General features: G+C 38.3%; 1 protein-coding gene across 1 annotated transcript in view; it reads left to right on the top strand.

The window, feature by feature from the left end:
* Nucleotides 1–18762, top strand: part of Muc19 (mucin 19, oligomeric) — a 194988-nt gene that overhangs the window by 48093 nt on the left and 128133 nt on the right. The window contains exons 34-40 of the mRNA XM_059247992.1: nt 1395–1634; nt 1705–1861; nt 3155–3280; nt 4056–4197; nt 4727–4758; nt 5509–5538; nt 14758–14856. Coding sequence (XP_059103975.1) covers nt 1395–1634; nt 1705–1861; nt 3155–3280; nt 4056–4197; nt 4727–4758; nt 5509–5538; nt 14758–14856 — 826 coding nt within the window. The remainder of the gene's footprint in view (nt 1–1394; nt 1635–1704; nt 1862–3154; nt 3281–4055; nt 4198–4726; nt 4759–5508; nt 5539–14757; nt 14857–18762) is intronic.

Here is an 18762-nt window from a genome sequence, read left to right as displayed (position 1 = left end):
TATATAACTTGGAACCAGATATGGCAATTCCCCACTCCCTACCCCCAGCATTATGTTATTTTGATTCATGGTTATCTTGGCTACCCTGAGTGTCCTATACTTCCATATGAGTGATTTTTCTGTTTAAGAATGCCATTAACATGTTTATTAGGATTACATTGGATCAGCACATTACTTTTGGTAGGCTGGCCATTTTCACAATGTTAATTCTTCCAATCCATAAGTACAGGGAGTCCTTCCACTGTCTAGACTCTCACTTTCTTCTGGTTTCTCTGTGTTTTAAAGTTTTCATTGTAGAGGGAGGTCTTTTTATGTCCTTGCTTAGGTTTATTTTGTCTTTAATTTCCCTTCAAATTTGTTTCTCAGAATGTTTGTTAGTGTGGCAGCTAGTTTGATGTCAACTTGACACAAGCTAGAGTCATTGGAGGGGAACTTCAATTGAGAAAATGCCTCCATAATGAGATCCAGCTATAGGTAAGCCTGTAAGGCACTTTCTTAATTAGTGATTGATGAGGGAGGTCCCAGCCAGCTGTTGGTGGGGCGACCTTTAGGCTGGTGGTCTCAAGTTCTATAAGAAAGCAGACTGAGCAAGCCATGAGGAGAAAGTCAGTAAGCAGCACCCCTTCACGGCCTCTGCATCAGCTCCTGCCTCCAGGTTCCTGCCCTGCTTGAGTTCCTGCCCTGATTTCCTGCAATGATGAACAGTGATGTGGAAGTGTAAGCCAAATAAACCCTTTCCTCCCCAAGTTGCTTTTAGTCATGTGTTTCATCACAGCAATAGTAACACTGACTTGGACAATTAGCACAAAGGAAGACTTCTGATTTTTCACATTAATTTTGTATTTTGCCACACTATTAAATGTGTTTATGAGGGTTTTTTTGGGGGGGAGGGGCAAAGTCTCTAGGTATAGAATCATTTCATCTGCAAACAAAGATACTTTAACTTCTTCCTTTCCTATTTGTATCCTTTTAATTTTCTTCTCTTCTCTTCTCTTTCTCTTATTGGTCTAGCTAAGACTTCAAAGATTGTATTAAATAAGAATGGAGAAAGTGCACACACGTGTCTTGTCCCTGACAACGTTGAAAATGCATTCAGTTTCCCCCATTAATTATGATGGCTGTAGGCTCATAAAATATAGTATTTGTTATTTGGGGATAAATTTCTTCTATTCCTGTTATTTTGAGGGCTTTTATCATAAAGGGATGTTGGGTTTTGTCAAAAGCCTTTTCTGCATCTATTGAGATGATCATGTGAATTGTCTCTGTGTCCACAATTTAACGTGTTATATTTATTGACTGCCATGCATTGCTCTATGTCTGCATCCCTGGAATGGAGGTGACTTGATCATGTGAATGATCTTCTACTGTGACTTTTGCCTCTTTTATCAACACAGAGCAAAGTGTGTGGTCTTTGTGGAAATAACAATGGTGATCTTAAGGATGACTTCACAACAAGACACTCTTTGGTAGCCGCCACAGCCCTGGAATTTGGAAACAGTTGGAAAACAAGTCAAGAGTGTTCAGATACAGTCACTCAAAGCTTCCCATGTGACTCGAACCCGTACTGCAAAGCCTGGGCTGAGAAAAAGTGTGAGATCATCAGGGATGACACCTTCAGGGACTGCCACAGCAAGGTAGCACTGTTCTGAATACCACTGCTCGCCTGGGATCTTCCCAGACACTCATGTGCTGTGTTCTGTCTAGGTGGACCCCACGGCATACTACAATGCATGTATTGAAGAAGCCTGTGCATGTGACATGGAGGGGAAGTACCTTGGCTTCTGTACCGCTGTGGCAATGTATGCAGAGGCATGCAATGCAGCCGGAGTCTGTGTCTCGTGGAGAAAGCCAAACCTTTGTCGTAAGTGAAGTCTGGATGTTAATGGTTTTCTAAAAATTGTAGTTAGACTAAGCTGTTTTCTTAAACAATTGATCTTCCTCTCAGATTTTTCTATAAAACACATGTTCTCAAACCTAGAGAGGGTTGAAATCATCTTAATGTATTTATTTATGATGGTTAAAACACCCAACAGAAACAGCACAAGGTATAATATTTTGTGTTCAAGCTTTTGTTCATAGAGGAAATATATTGGACATTGATGAAAAATGCATCTCCTTACACTAGATGAATGATGAGTTTGGGTATTAGTGTGCCCTAGGCATGAGCCGCATACACTACTCTTGGTTGAAATCCTCACTTTTGTTGTTTCCTTGACATAGACCCTTATTGAATATAAACTTGAATATAGAATGAATCTCTATACACAGTGCCACATAACCATAATAGAAATAAGCCAGCCTTTTTCCCTTGTAAGCAAGGCATGACTGGAGATGTGTTAAATAGAAAGAAGCATTGACAGGGTAAACATTGCATTCCACTTACAATGTTTAGTGATATAGTAACCTCTTAAATTATTTTATTTGACGACTACTACATGTCATTAATTTTCTCAGACTCTTTGTGAGACAGGGTATACACTGTAGCTCAGGTTGCCCCAGAACTCACTATGTAGTCCAGGCTGGCCTTGGCCTTGTAGCAATTCTCCTGGCCAAGCTAGTTCAGTGGTTGTACTATAGGAGCGAGCCACCAGGTCCATCAGCTCCTTTTCTGTTGTTGTCGTTGTTATCACTGTTTTCATATTTATTTTTCCAACTTCAGCTTGAACGTTAAAACCAGAAATCTAGACCAGCAGTTCTTAACCTGTGGGTCATGACCCCTTTGGGGTCAAACGACCCTTTTACAGGATCACCTAAGACCATTGGAAAACACGGACATTTACACTACAATTCCTAACAGTAGCAAAATTACATGAAGTAAAAACAATTTTATGATTGGGGTCACCACAACATGAGGAACTGTATTAAAGGGTTGCAACATTAGGAAGGTTGAGAGCCACTGGTCTAGATGAGGCTTAAAATATCTCCAGCTGAGTTGTGAAAGAGTTAGCTAAATCTATAAGCTTTCTCCTTTGTGTGTGTGTGTGTGGGGGGTTAGCCTATATAATAATTAGATAAAGCCAAAGGAACTTGATAAGGTGGATGACACATGTTTAGGTCTGTCATTAGGATCATGTAGGATCCCTTTAAAAAAGAAATTGAAAGGTGAGAATTGCCGTACTAGGAATGAAAGTAATCTGCTGCAATTCTATCACAGCTGTGTACTGTGACTACTACAATGCCCCTGGGGAATGCAGCTGGCACTATGAACCTTGTGGCACAGTGACGGCCAAAACATGCAAAGATCAGGTCATTGGCCAGAAGTTTTCTTCACTTTTAGAAGGTAAGACACACCTGAAGGGTTGTGAAAATGACGTTGCCTTTAAAACTAAAGAATATTGGTTTCTCCAGATTCACTGTCTGATTTTTATGATTGAGCGGAGTGATTTTTATGTTGGCAATAGTCTATAGTACCTTTTGTTTAGATGCAGTTGTCCTTTCTGGGGAAGATGATGGTGCTGCAGCCCTGCATTCAGTCTTTATACTTGCCATGGGATGATGCTCATGCATGAAAACGCAGTTTCAAAAAGCAACTTGTGAAAGGATGGAGTTTGAGGTTAGGCTGGCCATCTGTGTCCCACACTTAAACAGCACTTTATTCTTAGTGCTGTACCTCCTAGAAAGAAAGATGTGGCAGGAAAAAAAATGAAATAAAGCTATCTCTGTGTCAAGCACTGGAATGTTTTAGTGTAACTCCAGTGTCTTTCCTCTCCTGTAAAAATAGATATTTGGAAGTGTCATCCACAGTTAACAGGCAGATCTAACCAAAGCCTGCTTTATGCTTACATGTACACCATTAAAGTAGCAAACCATTCAGGAAAACTTGGATATACTTTTAACAAGAATATACTTGAGAAGAAAAAATGATTTTATATATATATAAAATACATATATAACTTAGGTTGGTATCACCTCAGTCCCATTCCCCTTACGTTTCCGTTAGAGTGATGCTTTGCTATTCCCCCACTTCAGCTCATAGAATCATTGTCAGAAACATACAATGAAGTATGACGAGTTTTGGTAAATGCAGATGAACTGTGGGATATTGTTCCTTGCAGGCTGTTATGCCAAGTGTCCAGAAAATGCACCCTATCTGGATGAGAACACGATGAAATGTGTCCAGTTATCTGAGTGCAGCTGCTTCTACAACGATGTCATACCAGCAGGGGGAGCTGTTGTAGATGACTGTGGAAGAACATGGTACGTTCTCGGCTACTTTCCGGCAAGCAGTTCATCTGTGATAGTAGTTTTGCCCTGTATTTAAAAAATAATCACAACCAAATGGTTTATAAAGTCTTTAAATCTGATGAGAAGAGAGCAGGAAAAGTCACTCTGTAGTTTAGAGGAAAGACATTTGCAGGCTGTCGAATATGGAGTCATGCCGATGAGATTGTATTAGGAAGCATGATCATTAAGGAATGAAATTGACGTAGATAATTTTAAAAGTAACTTCGCTGCTGGACCGTAAATCATCCCGTAGTTTCACAAACTCTGTGGTGAAATGAGCAGGAATAACAGCCCATCAAGCACACAAGCACCTGAACTCAGTGTGCTCCACGTGATGGTGGGTGACGGGGGTAGGGCGGGGTGGGGGTTGCTGTTAGCGCTCTGCTCTTGGTTCTGTTTCATTTTCGCCACCTGACAATTTGTTGTCGTCAATTTGTGAAGTGTGTGTTTACTGGGTGTCGAATTCTGAGTCATTCTTTTCCTTTTCCGATTTGACTTTCAGCTATTGTACGGCTGGCGAGTTGGAGTGCAGTGGTAAGTACTCACTTTACTCCTGTTCGTTTAGGAATGGTGAGATAAGGGACATGGGTCCACTGTAGACCATCAACAAAATACAAGTACATAGCCACACTTTTGACTGCCTGTATGGGACTGTCCCCATTCCAACCTGTGTGGTTGTTCACAGAGAATCACTCCTCAGAGGCAGGGCAGTGGTGGCTAACAACTGTGTTTTCTCTACTGACATTTGGTACTCATGACTGGTTTTCCTACTCCATGTGTGCCCTGACATCTGATACTCATGAGTGTTTTCCATACTTTTTCCATACTGTATGCATTCCCTGACACTTGATGCTCATGAGTGTTTTCCATACTGCATGCATGCCCCAACATCTGTACGCTTAGGGAATTAAGATGGTAAAGAGGTATCAGTCAAGGTAATTTAATGAAGGGCCGGTGCAAAAGCAACATTGATAGGCTATAAGGGGTTTAGGGACACATGAGAAACACGTATGTTACAAATGAGTCCTGGACTTCGGATGTGGCTCAGTGATATAGTGCTAGTCCTGTTAAGTATGGAGCAAACTCCTGGGTTCATTATCCAGAACCTTAACAAAGCAAACAAAACTTCAATGAGTTTCAAAAGAACTCAAGAAATATTCCTGCTTTGTATTAAGAACTATAAGACATAAAACAAAAGGCACGTGGCTTCTGAATGACTGAAGATGTAGTGTTTTGTCATTACTTTCAATTACTGCCATTAATAGCCACCTGTGTTCATTTCAGAGACCCCGCCCACAAATTCAACACCAACAGGTAAAGTTATAATTCTGTTTCAAATATGTAACTGATCTTTGTGTCAATACCCTTTATTTATAGTTTTATACAATTTTGTGCCAGTAAAAAATATGTTGGCAAATCAGATGATATAAATGTAAAACTAAAATTGTTACTAGAAAATACCAGAATATTATTTTATCATATTTCTACAGATTAAGTCAGGAAAGTGATTACAACATGCCATAAATATTGCATACTACTTAATTAAATATCATCACCTGGAGTCTGACATTTTTAGGTGATAATTAAATAAGTGGTAGAATGAAATAAATGTGGTATCTTAATGATATAAATATTTGAAAATTATGATCACACTTAGAGATGACTTGAAAGTGGAAACAATTCATTCTTTATTCTTAAATCATGCCTTTATATTATTTGGTAGAGGTATTTAATTAGGTTCATCTAAGAGAATTCTGGGCAAATTAGCTTACGTTAGTTTGAAACATTGAATTTCCTGACAGTTTGAACACACGGGGGGTTGCTATGGCACACATCTCCCTTATGTGGTTTAGAAGGGATTTTATTGCCTGTTGACTACTTTTTGCAGGTTACAACGAATAAGAGGTTGGGAGCCTTAGACTCTTGTGATAAACTTAACGTTAGATGGCCTTGTCAAAGTGCTGTTGATACTACAGTTACTACTGCCCACTTTCCTGAGACTGAGCTACCAGATAGCATGTTCCTGAAATGCATTTCTTGGTCCTTGTAAAATTCCCAGGGAGTTCAACTAGCTGATCATGACAGAAAATAATTAGTTGTTTTTTTGGACATACAATATGTAGTTCTATTTATACTGATTTATATACAAAAGTGTTTTTGTCATTTGATTCCTACAGATAATTTCAATTTTGGTTGAAGATAGCATATTTCATGAATGAAATGTCCTAACAAAGATTCCTCACCTAATTTGTTTTCCTAAATACTATTTCCCCAAACAGTTTCTATGACCACAGCTACATCCGCATTAAGCACTTCAACAGGTAAATAAATATAAAATGTTCCGTATCATTTGTAGTTTGTACATTGATAGCAAAGTGAATATGAAGTTCAGGCATGTGGGCCCTGTGTCCAGTCTGTCAGTCTTCATTTCTTATTTTCCCAAATGTTCATGCTAAGTATCAGGGTTTCCATCTGATTGAACTGTGGGCAAAGAGCATGGTTCCTATGGTTATCTTCCCTAAGAGAACATTTTGTGTGTTGTTGGCTAGGAGGTAGCCACTATGCTAATAAATTCTATGATAAAAATTTCACCCAAGTTCCATGGGTTAAGTTAAAGCCATAGGTAGTAGATTACGAAAATATACTGAAATGTGTAAGAATCTGACGAATGAGGCCGAGTGATGCAATTTAGTTAATTTATGTACATTTTGGGAAACCTTATCTAGATGAATACTTTTTAAGCTTTGTGTATTGATGCAATTTTAACCTACAATTCCAAAACATTTGTTTCCTCTGTATAGCAGTGACATCGGTGGCCAGCAGCTCAAGTACAGGTAAGCCTTTGCCCACAGGGGACTTCAAACCCATCAGCCTTTCTTTCCAAAGTTCTGTCTTTGAAAAAAAATGTGTTAGAAAAGGGCTTTGGGGGAGAAAAAAACCACACACAATGTTTTCTGACTTTATTTGTGATTTATAATTGTTAGAACTTTGTTCCTACATTTTACTTTGCCTTTTGTAGTCGAAGTTCTCAGAAACATTAATTATGAGTTCAACTATTTTGTGGACAACCATAGCTGTTCTCAGAAGCATAATATTCCTCCATACTAAGTTATTTTTTCAATTGATTTCTCAAGTTCAGCAGCATCCATTCCAACAATTATAATATCAAGCACCAAAGCAATAAGTAGATAAATCAGAAACTTTATAAAAGTGCCAATAAGTTTTTATATAAATCAAAAGACTTTTCAGGTACAAACCTAGGGTAACATATATATAGCATAAACATTGGTTTGATGGAATATTTGAACTACTAAGGTTTGAATTCTCCCATTAAGTGTTCCTAGTTTAGCCACTTATAGTTAACAATCACTGAGTAGGCTTCAATACCTTAGACAAATAAAAATATGAGAAAAAAAAGTGTTTGAGAAAAAGTGGTTAACCAATACATCACTATGACTTTACACCTTTATGCCTACATCCACACATACAATGTTAACAAAATCATAAAGGGATTTTTCCTTTTAAATCTACACTATTTCTGAAACATCTACTTTCCTATGATCAGGCCCCCCTCCTCCACCAGTCTGTTTGACTTCTCTTTCCTCTGTCAATTATTAATTTCTCTGTTCTGAAAAGAGCATACTTCTGAGGCCACTTCCTTTGGTTTTCCATTCTAGTATTCTCAACTACATCTAGGGTCAAGCTATGCAATTGTATCTGGCAAATGTTCTAATGATAAATTGATAGCCTAGCATGTTGAAAATTTGTAACTATATTTTTTAATTTTAAAATAGAAAATTAGTAACTCAGCTTTCACAATTTGGCAGAGTTTCTTCTTAGTGTCTGAATATTTAAGCTAATAAATCTTTGAGCTCATGTGTTTTGTTTATTGAAGATAATCTTCCTTCTGTAAAATAAAAATACATAAAACCAAGCTGATTTTTAGATGATAATGTCATATAATGTAGGATTATTAATATAATTTAAAACATCTTATAATGCTTAGTGTTATTTATTTGATAATCATTATCTTTTATATACAAAGCAATAAGTGTTGGGCAAAGAAAATTTAAAGCAATTATTTATATCAAAGTATCAGCAATCAGACCATCAAGATGGCTCAGCTGGTAAAGGGGTTGGCACCAAACATGAAGACCTGAGGTTAATCCCTGGTATCCACATGGTGGTAGGAAACAGCCAACTACTACAGGTTGTACACTGATGTTCATAAGTGTGATGTAGCATGTGCCCCCAAATTAATAATAAATGTTAAAATGGCAGTGATATTATTGAAACTAGAACCACATAGTTATTCTTGCCAACTTCATATTTTGTTGGATTATCATGAGCAATACCAAGAAATAGAAATCTTAGGAAGACTGGCTCATTTCAAGATGTTTTTCTCCTTTGTGTACTTATCAATTCATGTCCCTAGGACAATTTGCAATTTTAACCAGTGGGTTTTCTGCATGATTTCATGTTTATTACAGAATAATCTCTACTCAGCATTAACTGGGCCCTGAGCAGTGAACCACATGTCTAACACTCAGCTTAGCTCTGTTTCTGAGATGAGCAAATTGGTTCAGTTTCAATATTCCATTTAGTTAATTATCTATTAAAACTTTGAGCCTTGTGACTGTTTAAATATGGTCTCCATGTGTGGTTTCATCCCAGAGGTCCGCAAGTATGCTGAGCAGTGGGGGTAACTGTTGTAGGCTTTGGTGTAGAATGGCTGTACACTGTCACCACCATCTCATGTTTCCTCTCCCAGTATTCAGTTTTGAGCAGATCTTCAGTTGTATTTTGTCAAAGCTTTGCATTGACACAGACTCTCCAGAGTTTGGAAAGAGAAGGGATTTTGTAGGCAGCTGATAAAACGCATCTCTGTAAACCTATGACAATCGTTTCATCTTCATTCTGTGACTTTACAAATGCGAACTTTAGTGTGGAGCTGAGTTGGAGGGAAGGTTGCCTAGAACTTTCCCATTGACTTTATTCAATGCACTATTGATGATGCTTTATGTTTTGTCTCGAAGAATCTTGTGTTTTATTTAGTTTTGCTGAAATTCCTGTGGTTGTTTTGTGATTTACAGTATTAATAACTTGCTAAGTCAGTGACAAAAGCAAAATAACCTGTGGTTTATGATAGCTTTGGGGGTCGAATGACTCACAGGGGTCGCGTAAGGCCATTGGAGAACACAGATACATACACTACAATTCATAATGGTAGCACATTTGCAGTTATAAGGTAACAACAAAAACATTTTTATGGTTGGGGTCACCACAGCATGAGGAACTCTATTAAAAGGTCGCAGCCTTAGGAAGATTGAGAACTGCTGTGCTAAGGCTTCATTAGTATGGCATTGAGAGATCAGTTAATGACGAGGATTTGCTGCGGTCTGTGTGGTCAGTGTCTTCCCTTCCCTGTCTCAGGCAGCCTCACACCTTCTGATGAAGGACTGTTGTCCCCCACACACCCCTCCCTGCTTGACAATACATGTGAGGGGATAAAAAGCCCTTGAATAATGTTGCCAAGGTTTTGAAGCACAGGTTGTAAAGACATCTGGGACTTCACATAGACAGGAATCAGGGTCCTTTTTGAGGTTGTATTCTTACCAGCCACAGAGCCAGAAGTTATAGTTAATGTTCTAATATCAGGAGACAAAAGCAAAATAGTTTTTTTTTCCATTTTAAAATTGTTCTGTGGTGCTACAAGTTATGTGGGCATTTTAAATGTGCTAAGTAACCCCTGTGTATATAAAATGAATATCAAATTGTCAGGTGATTTGTGTCTTTCAACATTTCTTAATAACGTTTCTGCAGCTTGTTCTGTTGCAAGAATAAATTATCTCCCAGACAAACTGATTTTAAATGACAATGGTAAGATGATGGAGGGTCTAGGTCCTCATCTACAATTCCACATCCTTTCTGTAACTTTGTTCATATCACACTCAAAGGATGAGACTTTTAAAACCATTGAACTAATAATGAACTTGAGGTGTGGATAATACCACTCATTTATCATTGTTGATGCCGGTAACACAGAAGCCATAGATCAGGTTCTGCCGGTAATGTGGGCACTGAATGGTGACGTGAGCACCTTGGACTAGGTACGGACTGTTCAGCAGAAAATGACACTGAATAAGTGTAAGAAATAACAGGCCAATGTCTATTTGCCTGAGGAGCTGTAATAATCACTCAAAGGTGAGGGTCTCAAAGTATGCTGTCTGTAATACTGATTTCTTTATTTTGAAATGTGAAAGACAAATGGTATCTACTATTCTTTTATTGCTCATGATACATATAAAAATGAAGCATTTTCCTCTAAGGCCCACCAACACAATATTTTTTAACTTTTTTTTCTTTTAAATTCACTTAATGAGTCCTTGCCAAGTAACATAAGTTTTGGGAATACTGAAAAGAGAAGTGTGGACTCTTATAGAGTGACTGCCTTGCACAAATAGTAGCCTTGGAGACACGTCTCATTTCTCTTACTGACATTGAGGGTTTAAAAGTGGAATGACATTTGGTGAACTGTGAAGAATAGCTACATAATGGATGCTTTTATGTCTTCTAGTGGTATGTTTTATTCTACATGATATGAAAAATAGATCTTAGTTTTTAAATTTTAAAATAGGAACTCAAGAGGCCAGCTTAATGGCTCAACAGATAAAAGAGCTTGCTGCCAATCCTGATGAACAGAGTTCAGTCCCAGGCCCCCCATGGTAGATGGTAGAACCTACTCCTGCAGGTTGTCCTTTGACATCCACAGGACACACATATCCCTGCATACCAGCACCCATGCGTGCACACACACACACACACACACACACACACACATGCACACACATACATGTGCACACACACATTCACACAGAGGTGGGGGAAGGAGATAGAAGGAAGTAGAAACAAAAAAAACATAAATAAGAATTTATTATTAGTTGTAGTTTGTTGTAAATATAGTGTACATTGGCTGAAACACTTAGATGAAGAGTCTGGCAAGCAAGAAGATTTTACTTCAACACTTGTTTCCTGACAAGAAAACTTTTGATCAAGAATTGGATCAAACTAGTCTCATGTAAAAATGGATGCAGGATTTTTATCACCGTGCAGTTTTTTGAGACAGAGTCCTCACGAGTCTTCTTCCTCTGCCCCTTTAGGGCCAAGATCCCAGGCATGCAGCGAATAGCCTGAGAATAGAGGAAGGTTTTTAAGAATATTGAAAAAACTTTAAAACTTAAAGGAATCAATATGCAAGAGTTTATTGTTTTCTCAGAAAATATGTATAAACATCCTATATATATTTCCAAATACACATATATGTATCTATACATATACTTATTTATTTGGGTCTATATACATATATATCTTAGAATGTATATATCTGGGAATATATATTCGTTTCTATATTTTCTTTTATACAGAGATTATATGAAAAAGGTGTATGTGCAGAATGAATATATCTGTATATATATTCTTTTCTATACAGTAATTGCTTTCTTTTAAAGGGCTAAAACTACCCAAGAGATGACTTATATATCATTTTAATGAAACTGTTATTGAGAAGAACAATATGGATGCAGCTGCAGGGTTTCCCCATTCTGGTCAACGTAGACATGGCTGTTTTAGATATTGTTCTAAATATCTGCCACATGCTATCTCATTTGATACAGAAAATTCATGAGATAGTATCAGTTATTTCTTCCTACTTACAGAGAGGAATGTGTCTAAAGTTGTTTGCTGAAGAGCTCCAGGCAGAGAATCCCAATCTAGGATTTGTTCATACTCTAGTTCTGGTGCTTCTGTGTGTTGATGTTTAGAAGGGAGACTGATAGCAAATGACCTGAATTATTTACTGAAGGAACAACATTCAAACTGAGGCTCCAATTTAAAATTGGAACTTACGTTGCATTTTAAAATAACATTTTAGTCAGTTTATTTGAAAATAATAAAAGTCTCACTGAACAGTTGAAATAAAAATATATTTAAAAACTTGAATGGAAGGTCAATTAGATGGCTTAGCGAGTAAAGGTGACTGCCACCAAGTCTGATGACCTGAGTCTGATCCCTGGGATCCACAAACTCCAACAAGTTGTTCCTTGACTCTGCCATGTACCTACATATGTGCCATGGCCGTATCATTCCCGTCCCACAAATAAAAATGTAATTAAATTTTTTTAAGTGGGTAAGACCTGCCTCAAAAAATAAAACAATAAAAATTGACCTTCCATTATATAACAATATAATAAAATTTATTTCTCCAATCCTCAAGCATTTTCAGTCTCTCGATGTCACAATGTCAAACTACACAGATATTTGTTTGCATGCAGCTCATCCATAGATAGTACCAAACACAGAAAGAAAATATTACACCAGGGTATTTTAGAGAGACTGCAGGGTGCAGTGGGGTACGCAGTGAGGAAAACAAGAGTTCGAATCTCTACTTTTATTCTTCCTAGCTTTATGATCCCAGTTTAAATTCCTAAAATACCCGCATTCACTTCCTCATTTGCTAAATAGGGTAAATAACACATTTATACTTTAGGATTTGAGGAAGCTGTTAAAATATAGTACAGTTTAGTGGCACAGTGAGTATTTAGTAGGCTGTCACTAATAGTTCACTATGTAAGCAAAATGAGATTTCTAGTAGGGAAGTTTGATGAAAAAAATTCAGTGATCAATAAAACAAAATAAACCTCATTCTGAAAGGTATCAAATTTGTAGATACCTTCTCCCAGAAATAAGATGTCTTGCCATAGTTGATAGGTTCTGCAGCACTGTTTGCTTTTTGTGAGTGGGAAGGTACTGGGTACCACAGGTAAATGGCATGTTACAAAGATCGTTCCAAAAGTTGTCCTATCCTAAAGAACCCGAATCTAATACTTAAACTGCTCTATCTACTAAGTTGTACCTATAACTGCTAGTCTTCAATCCCATCAAAGACCTGAGAAGTAATATAATGGTATCTGAGAAATGGTAGATGGATGCAAACAACTTTCGGGAATCTTGCGAGAGTAGACCAAGACAGCTGGCAGCCTGGACAGTCACCTAATGTATCTCAGCATTGTTGGTGCATTCAAATTGGCTACAGGCCAGATCAAAGCTGGAATGGCTACCCACTACACTACTCTTTTATCATAGCCCCATGGCCATCCCTGGCTCTTCCATCTCTTCAGCCAAAGTGTTCCTAGCTCCCTATGCCTCCACAGCACGCCCAAACCTCCTCTGGCCGGCGGTTCCTATAGTACTCATGCTGAACAGGAACAGGACATCCTGGCAGCTGTACTTTTACCCCAGGCCAGGTGTGAGCTGCACAGTATAGGCCTGGGTAGCTGGCGTCTGTCCTGGAGGCTTTTCCTGTGGTGGGTTATATAGGTTATACTGAGCATCTTTTCTCTGTCCCTCCTATCAAAATAGGCCTCTACACTCTCTTTTAAATTCATGACCTTTTTTTCACTAATTGTCATTGCATGCATACACACACACACACACACACACACACACACACACACACACACACATTTCTAAATATAACCTATTCAGGCTGTATAATATTACTCATATCTATATTTTCAGGGCTGACTCGACAGCTAATTGGTGTCCTCTTTCTTTCCAGTTTTATCTTCTTCCTTACCATTAACTACTAAAGTAGAATTGACAGCAATACTAAATATTCAAAAATTAATATTCATTGACAGAAAAAGAAGATCATAGCAACTAGCTATTTCATTATAGTATCTCATGAGGGTTATTATTAGCCCAGCCTAAGAGTAGTCAGGCAACAAGGCTCTTATTTTAAACAAAATGTTGAAACAAATCAGCTAAGTGTTACGGTATGGAAAATCAGGAGCTAAGCCGGAGATGTTACAAGGTAAAAATTTATTTATGGCTGGGCCAAACTTTCCGTCTCCCATAGAAGAATGAAGCATCAAAGACTAAAGGCAGAGTAGCCTCTTTATAGCAGGCAAACAAGTGATTACAAAACTGAATTTTGCAATTATTTTTATGTACATGGGAAATGTACACGTTATAGGTTTATGGTCAGATAGTTAACAGAACATGCCTTGAAACATTTTATGGTTAGTCAGTGTTCAAAGTATATCATGAAACAATGAAAACAATTTATGATGTATATCACAAGGCTATAGAGGAAGAACCAGTCAAAAAACAAGTTGACTTTCAGCTTGGGACATGATCAGGGACTAATATGATTTTCAACTAGGAAAAAGAAGAAAGATGGAGTCAGCTGGCTTGTAACACTAAGAAGTAGTGTGACTCGATAAAGTTGCCAGAAAATGTCTTTGCAAAAGCAACAATAATAACTCCCTCACCCAAAAGGGGAATTAAGTCAAGCAAATTTTTTGAAAGATAATATTAAAGTGTTACAAGAAGTTTGTAGGGCAAGTACGAATAGGAATTACTACATTTATTTATTCTAATTTTTATAATGGAAAGATTAGAGAATTAGCTTGCTCTTTGGTGATGAAGTCCAATGTAGACATTAGATGAGAAAGTCCTCACCTGTTTTCTCAGACTCTACTGGAACCTCAGCTCCTGCTATCTCCACGGCTGGAAGTACAGGCACTACAGCAGCCCCAAGCTCAAGCATCACCAGTTCTGTGCTCACAACAGGTACACTAATGCAGAACAAAGAACCTTGGTCCCAGCCAAGGAATTGATTTCAGACATGCTACCCAGATAATGATTTTCACGTATAAACATCAGACTTGAGTGATTTTTCCATGTATTTTATCCTTTCAACAATTTATTTATGTATATTATGTTACAATTACATACGTCTACTCTCCGGTGGGTGGGCGCTCCAAAGCTCATTTTTAGCCTGGATTACTGATTTTCTTTTAAACCTTTATCAGTGTCAACCAGTTCTCAAGATATAACCACAGAAGCTAAAAATGAAAGCACAATTGACACAGTCTTCTCAACGGGTGTGTTATGAACCTCGAAAGCTCTGCTTGATAGCATGTTACACAAGTATCCCTCTATTTCTGCTCAACTCCAAGTTTACCCTGTGGAGAATACAAGATAATGAGTGCCTTGGCTAAGTCACCTGGAATACTGGGAAGAGTCCAAGATTCTAATATGCTGACATGTTAGTGATTCATTTAGCTAAATTTGGTTTGCAGTTCTGTGGTTCTAGGGCTCTGTTCTAGTGACAGCCCATTTGGGATACATGTCATGGGTGGTGACTGGAAGCACACATGGATGTGAGTGACTGCATCCATATCCAGATGGAGTCCTGCATGGGACCAGGCTGAGTCTTTTACAGAGGTCTCCTCATTAGGACCACCCTTATCCTTCTCCAATAATATCACCTTCCTGTTAGGTTCCACTATATCAAGTCCCAGTACTGCCACCTTGGAGAACCAGTCTCCAAAACATAAGCCACTAAGAATACCCAAACCATATTCAAACTATATAAATGGTACTTTCTACCCCATACTATAGTTTCTAATATTCATAAATACATAACTGCTCTTAATAGTTATAAACTCCACAGTATTCCTATGCCATTGAGATGAGAATGTAATAGAGGTATCCAAACTGGCAAAGACAGATTGGAATATAGAATCCCACACCTCACGTGTAAAGAACTGGGTTTTGTGGTCTCTGTGAAAGATCTCACAAGCAATCAAAGCCAAAGAAGACATTTTTGCCCTTGTACATTATTGACTAAATCTGAACTAGATTTGTAGCTTTTATGAATAAGATACTGCTATGCTTAAAGCATTGGTATTTTTTATTATGAGCAAAGTTTTCAGTTCACCTACACCCTCATTCAATTAGTAGTTTTAAGGACTTCAGTGTGTCCTTTCTTTTGTATCCTGTTGGCCTTGCCCCTGGATTCATTGTCCACCAGTCTCTCCAGGTCTCACTGCCTAGTTTACCATCCAGTAACATGGAGGTGATTAAGGTGTGGTTCCTGGAGCAACAGAGCATCTTTTGGGAACTTGCAAGAAATGCAAAGGAGCTCATTGACTTAGAATGAGGAGCTGTTGAGTGGAGCCCCCTACAGAGTGTGTTAACTAGTTCTTTAAGCAGTTGATGCCCACCAAGTAGAGCCAACTGCTCTGCTACCCCCTCTTTCCTGAGTTCACTCCCAATTCACACTTATCTGTAAAACCAACCCCAAATGAATTTCCCATCATGCTGCTCTGCTACTTAAAATTCTTCAGTTCTTCCAACAGCTTTTAAAGGTAAAGAAAACACCCTGACATGTCCTTAAAAGCCTTTCCTTCAGTGTATGCAAGAAGCTTCCTTTAATGTATTTCTTAGCTAATCCATGGATTGATTCTATTTATAATACACATGTGTCACATTACTAGATTTCTGGATTTAAATTTATAACAAATATTCTTGAAATAAGGTGTATTTCATATCAATATAATCAGAGCTGCATAAAATAGGTAACTGGTTGATTCTAACTAGGTTATTAAATTGATTGACATTTTAGAGTGATGACATTGAGTTTGTGTTTTCCAAGATCCAAATCAGAAATACTTGAGTGAGAATGGCTAGTCAGTTGGCTATGCCATTCGGTTATGAGTCACCACACGGGGTGCTCTCCCATCATTTATGCCTCTGGTGGTAGACAACATTCAGAAGTGTTTGCTATGGATGCATGATGTGACAATATTCAAAATAGAATAAATATTTAGATACAAAGAAATCTGAAATGATATTTCTACAGAATAAAGGTTTATGTTTAATATGATTTTAGTTTTTTTAAATTTCAGTTATCTGTTTCAGCAACTTTTAAATTATCAACATAGAGAACTCAGACTGTCTGAGAAGCAGTAAATGCAGTAGAAAGTCTGAGTATGGCTTGTGGATCATCTGTAAACCAACTGGGTAACCAGGATCAAGTCACTTAGTCTCCAAGATAAATGAAAAGAGAGTAATACTGGTGGGTTTTCATAAAGCAAAATGAACTAATGGGTATCTTGAGCATCATGTTATTTTCATCAGGGGGAACGGCCAGTACTTCTGTACTCACATCTAGCAGTGAGAAAAGCAGCACAACCAGGGGACCAAGTACGAGAGTCACAAGCCCAGGAAACACTGGTGAGTCAGAACGTGCACATTATTAGTGCCTATTAAGTGGGTACAAAATCACCAAGAATGGGCTGTTGGATAAATTATTAGAAGATTCCAAGAGATTAAAACCTGACTTGAATCTATCATGTCCCACTTGAGAAAAGCTGGCAAACGTTAAACCACTTCTATTGTATTTAGTCAGGACAAGGGAAGAATCTGTGAGGCCAACCTCAGGATTAGGCAGGAGTAATACTCCTAGAGCATCAGCTACTGAGGCCACTAGCACTCCAGACCCAACAAGCAAGGCTAGGTCTCCTTAGAGGTCCATGGTGGAGATGTGAGGTCAGAACAAGCTTTGCTAACACGTCAGAGTATTGTAATGAGACACTCTGCTAGTATCTCATGTAGGACAAAATGTAGGCAGTAGTGACAGGAGTGAAGGTAAGAACTTGCCTGAAGTGTTTTCTACGTAGCTCCCTGAATTCGTGAAGCACCCTTCTTCCCTCAGGAACAAGGGGCAGGGCAGATACAGCCACCACTGGAGCTGCTGGTGAAAACAAAGCTGGAAGAACAGGGTACTACAGCAGCACAGGAGGGCGACCTCCAGCCTGTAGACACACAGGTTTAGTGCTCAAGATTTAGCCATAAATAGGGTTTCTCAAGGGAATCTGAGAAAGGTTATTTAAGGTGGTATCAAGTGTCCCAAGGACCAGGAAAGAAGTAAGGTATTTATTCTGTACAAACTGTAAGGGATCCAGTGACAGTTTGGAGGTGTATTTTCTCATTCTAGCTCACTCTAGAAAGAGAGAAGCTAGTAGTTGTATGCACTTAGAAGACAAGGCATGAACCAGGCAGGATCAAGTGGGGGGAAAAGTACTAAGGGAATACAAATACATAAATAAGATCAGTTAGTGAAATGCTTACAGGCTTGCCATATCTTATTAACGAAGAGACCTTAATGGGAGGGAGGGACATGTGATCACTGTTATAGGAGTCATGTGGTTTATATGGAACAAGAACTAAAGAAATAAGTGATGTTGGCTTGATTGATACATCTAGTTTGTCACAAGAAGGAACAGGCAAATTTCAGATCATGCATGCTCCCTAGAGAATCGAGCTCAGGTCTCTCTGACTAGGGTGAGATGGGCCTTGGAGGAGTTCTCATCTGCATCTCCTTGATGGCTAAGGATACTGAACACTTGCTAAAGCATTTCATAGCTATCTGTATTTCTTCTTTTGAGAACATTCTACTAATCTCATAGCCAATTTTTAACTGGATAGCTTGTTTTCTTGACATTTTTTTATTTATTGAGTTCTTTTTATCCTCTATTGAAAGAGTAGCAGGCAAAGATGTTTCTCCTCTCCCAGAAAGTGCCCCAACTGTCTTGCCCATGGGATGATTTAATGGAAGCAATTCCTCAGTTGAAAGTCCCTCTTCCCATTAGGTTAGGTTCATGTCAAGGTGACAAAAACCAACTCTGA

This window comes from Peromyscus eremicus, chromosome 20 (genome assembly GCF_949786415.1).
Source record: "Peromyscus eremicus chromosome 20, PerEre_H2_v1, whole genome shotgun sequence".
NCBI classification, from domain to species: domain Eukaryota; kingdom Metazoa; phylum Chordata; class Mammalia; order Rodentia; family Cricetidae; genus Peromyscus; species Peromyscus eremicus.
This window is presented reverse-complemented; position numbering and strand designations above follow the sequence as displayed.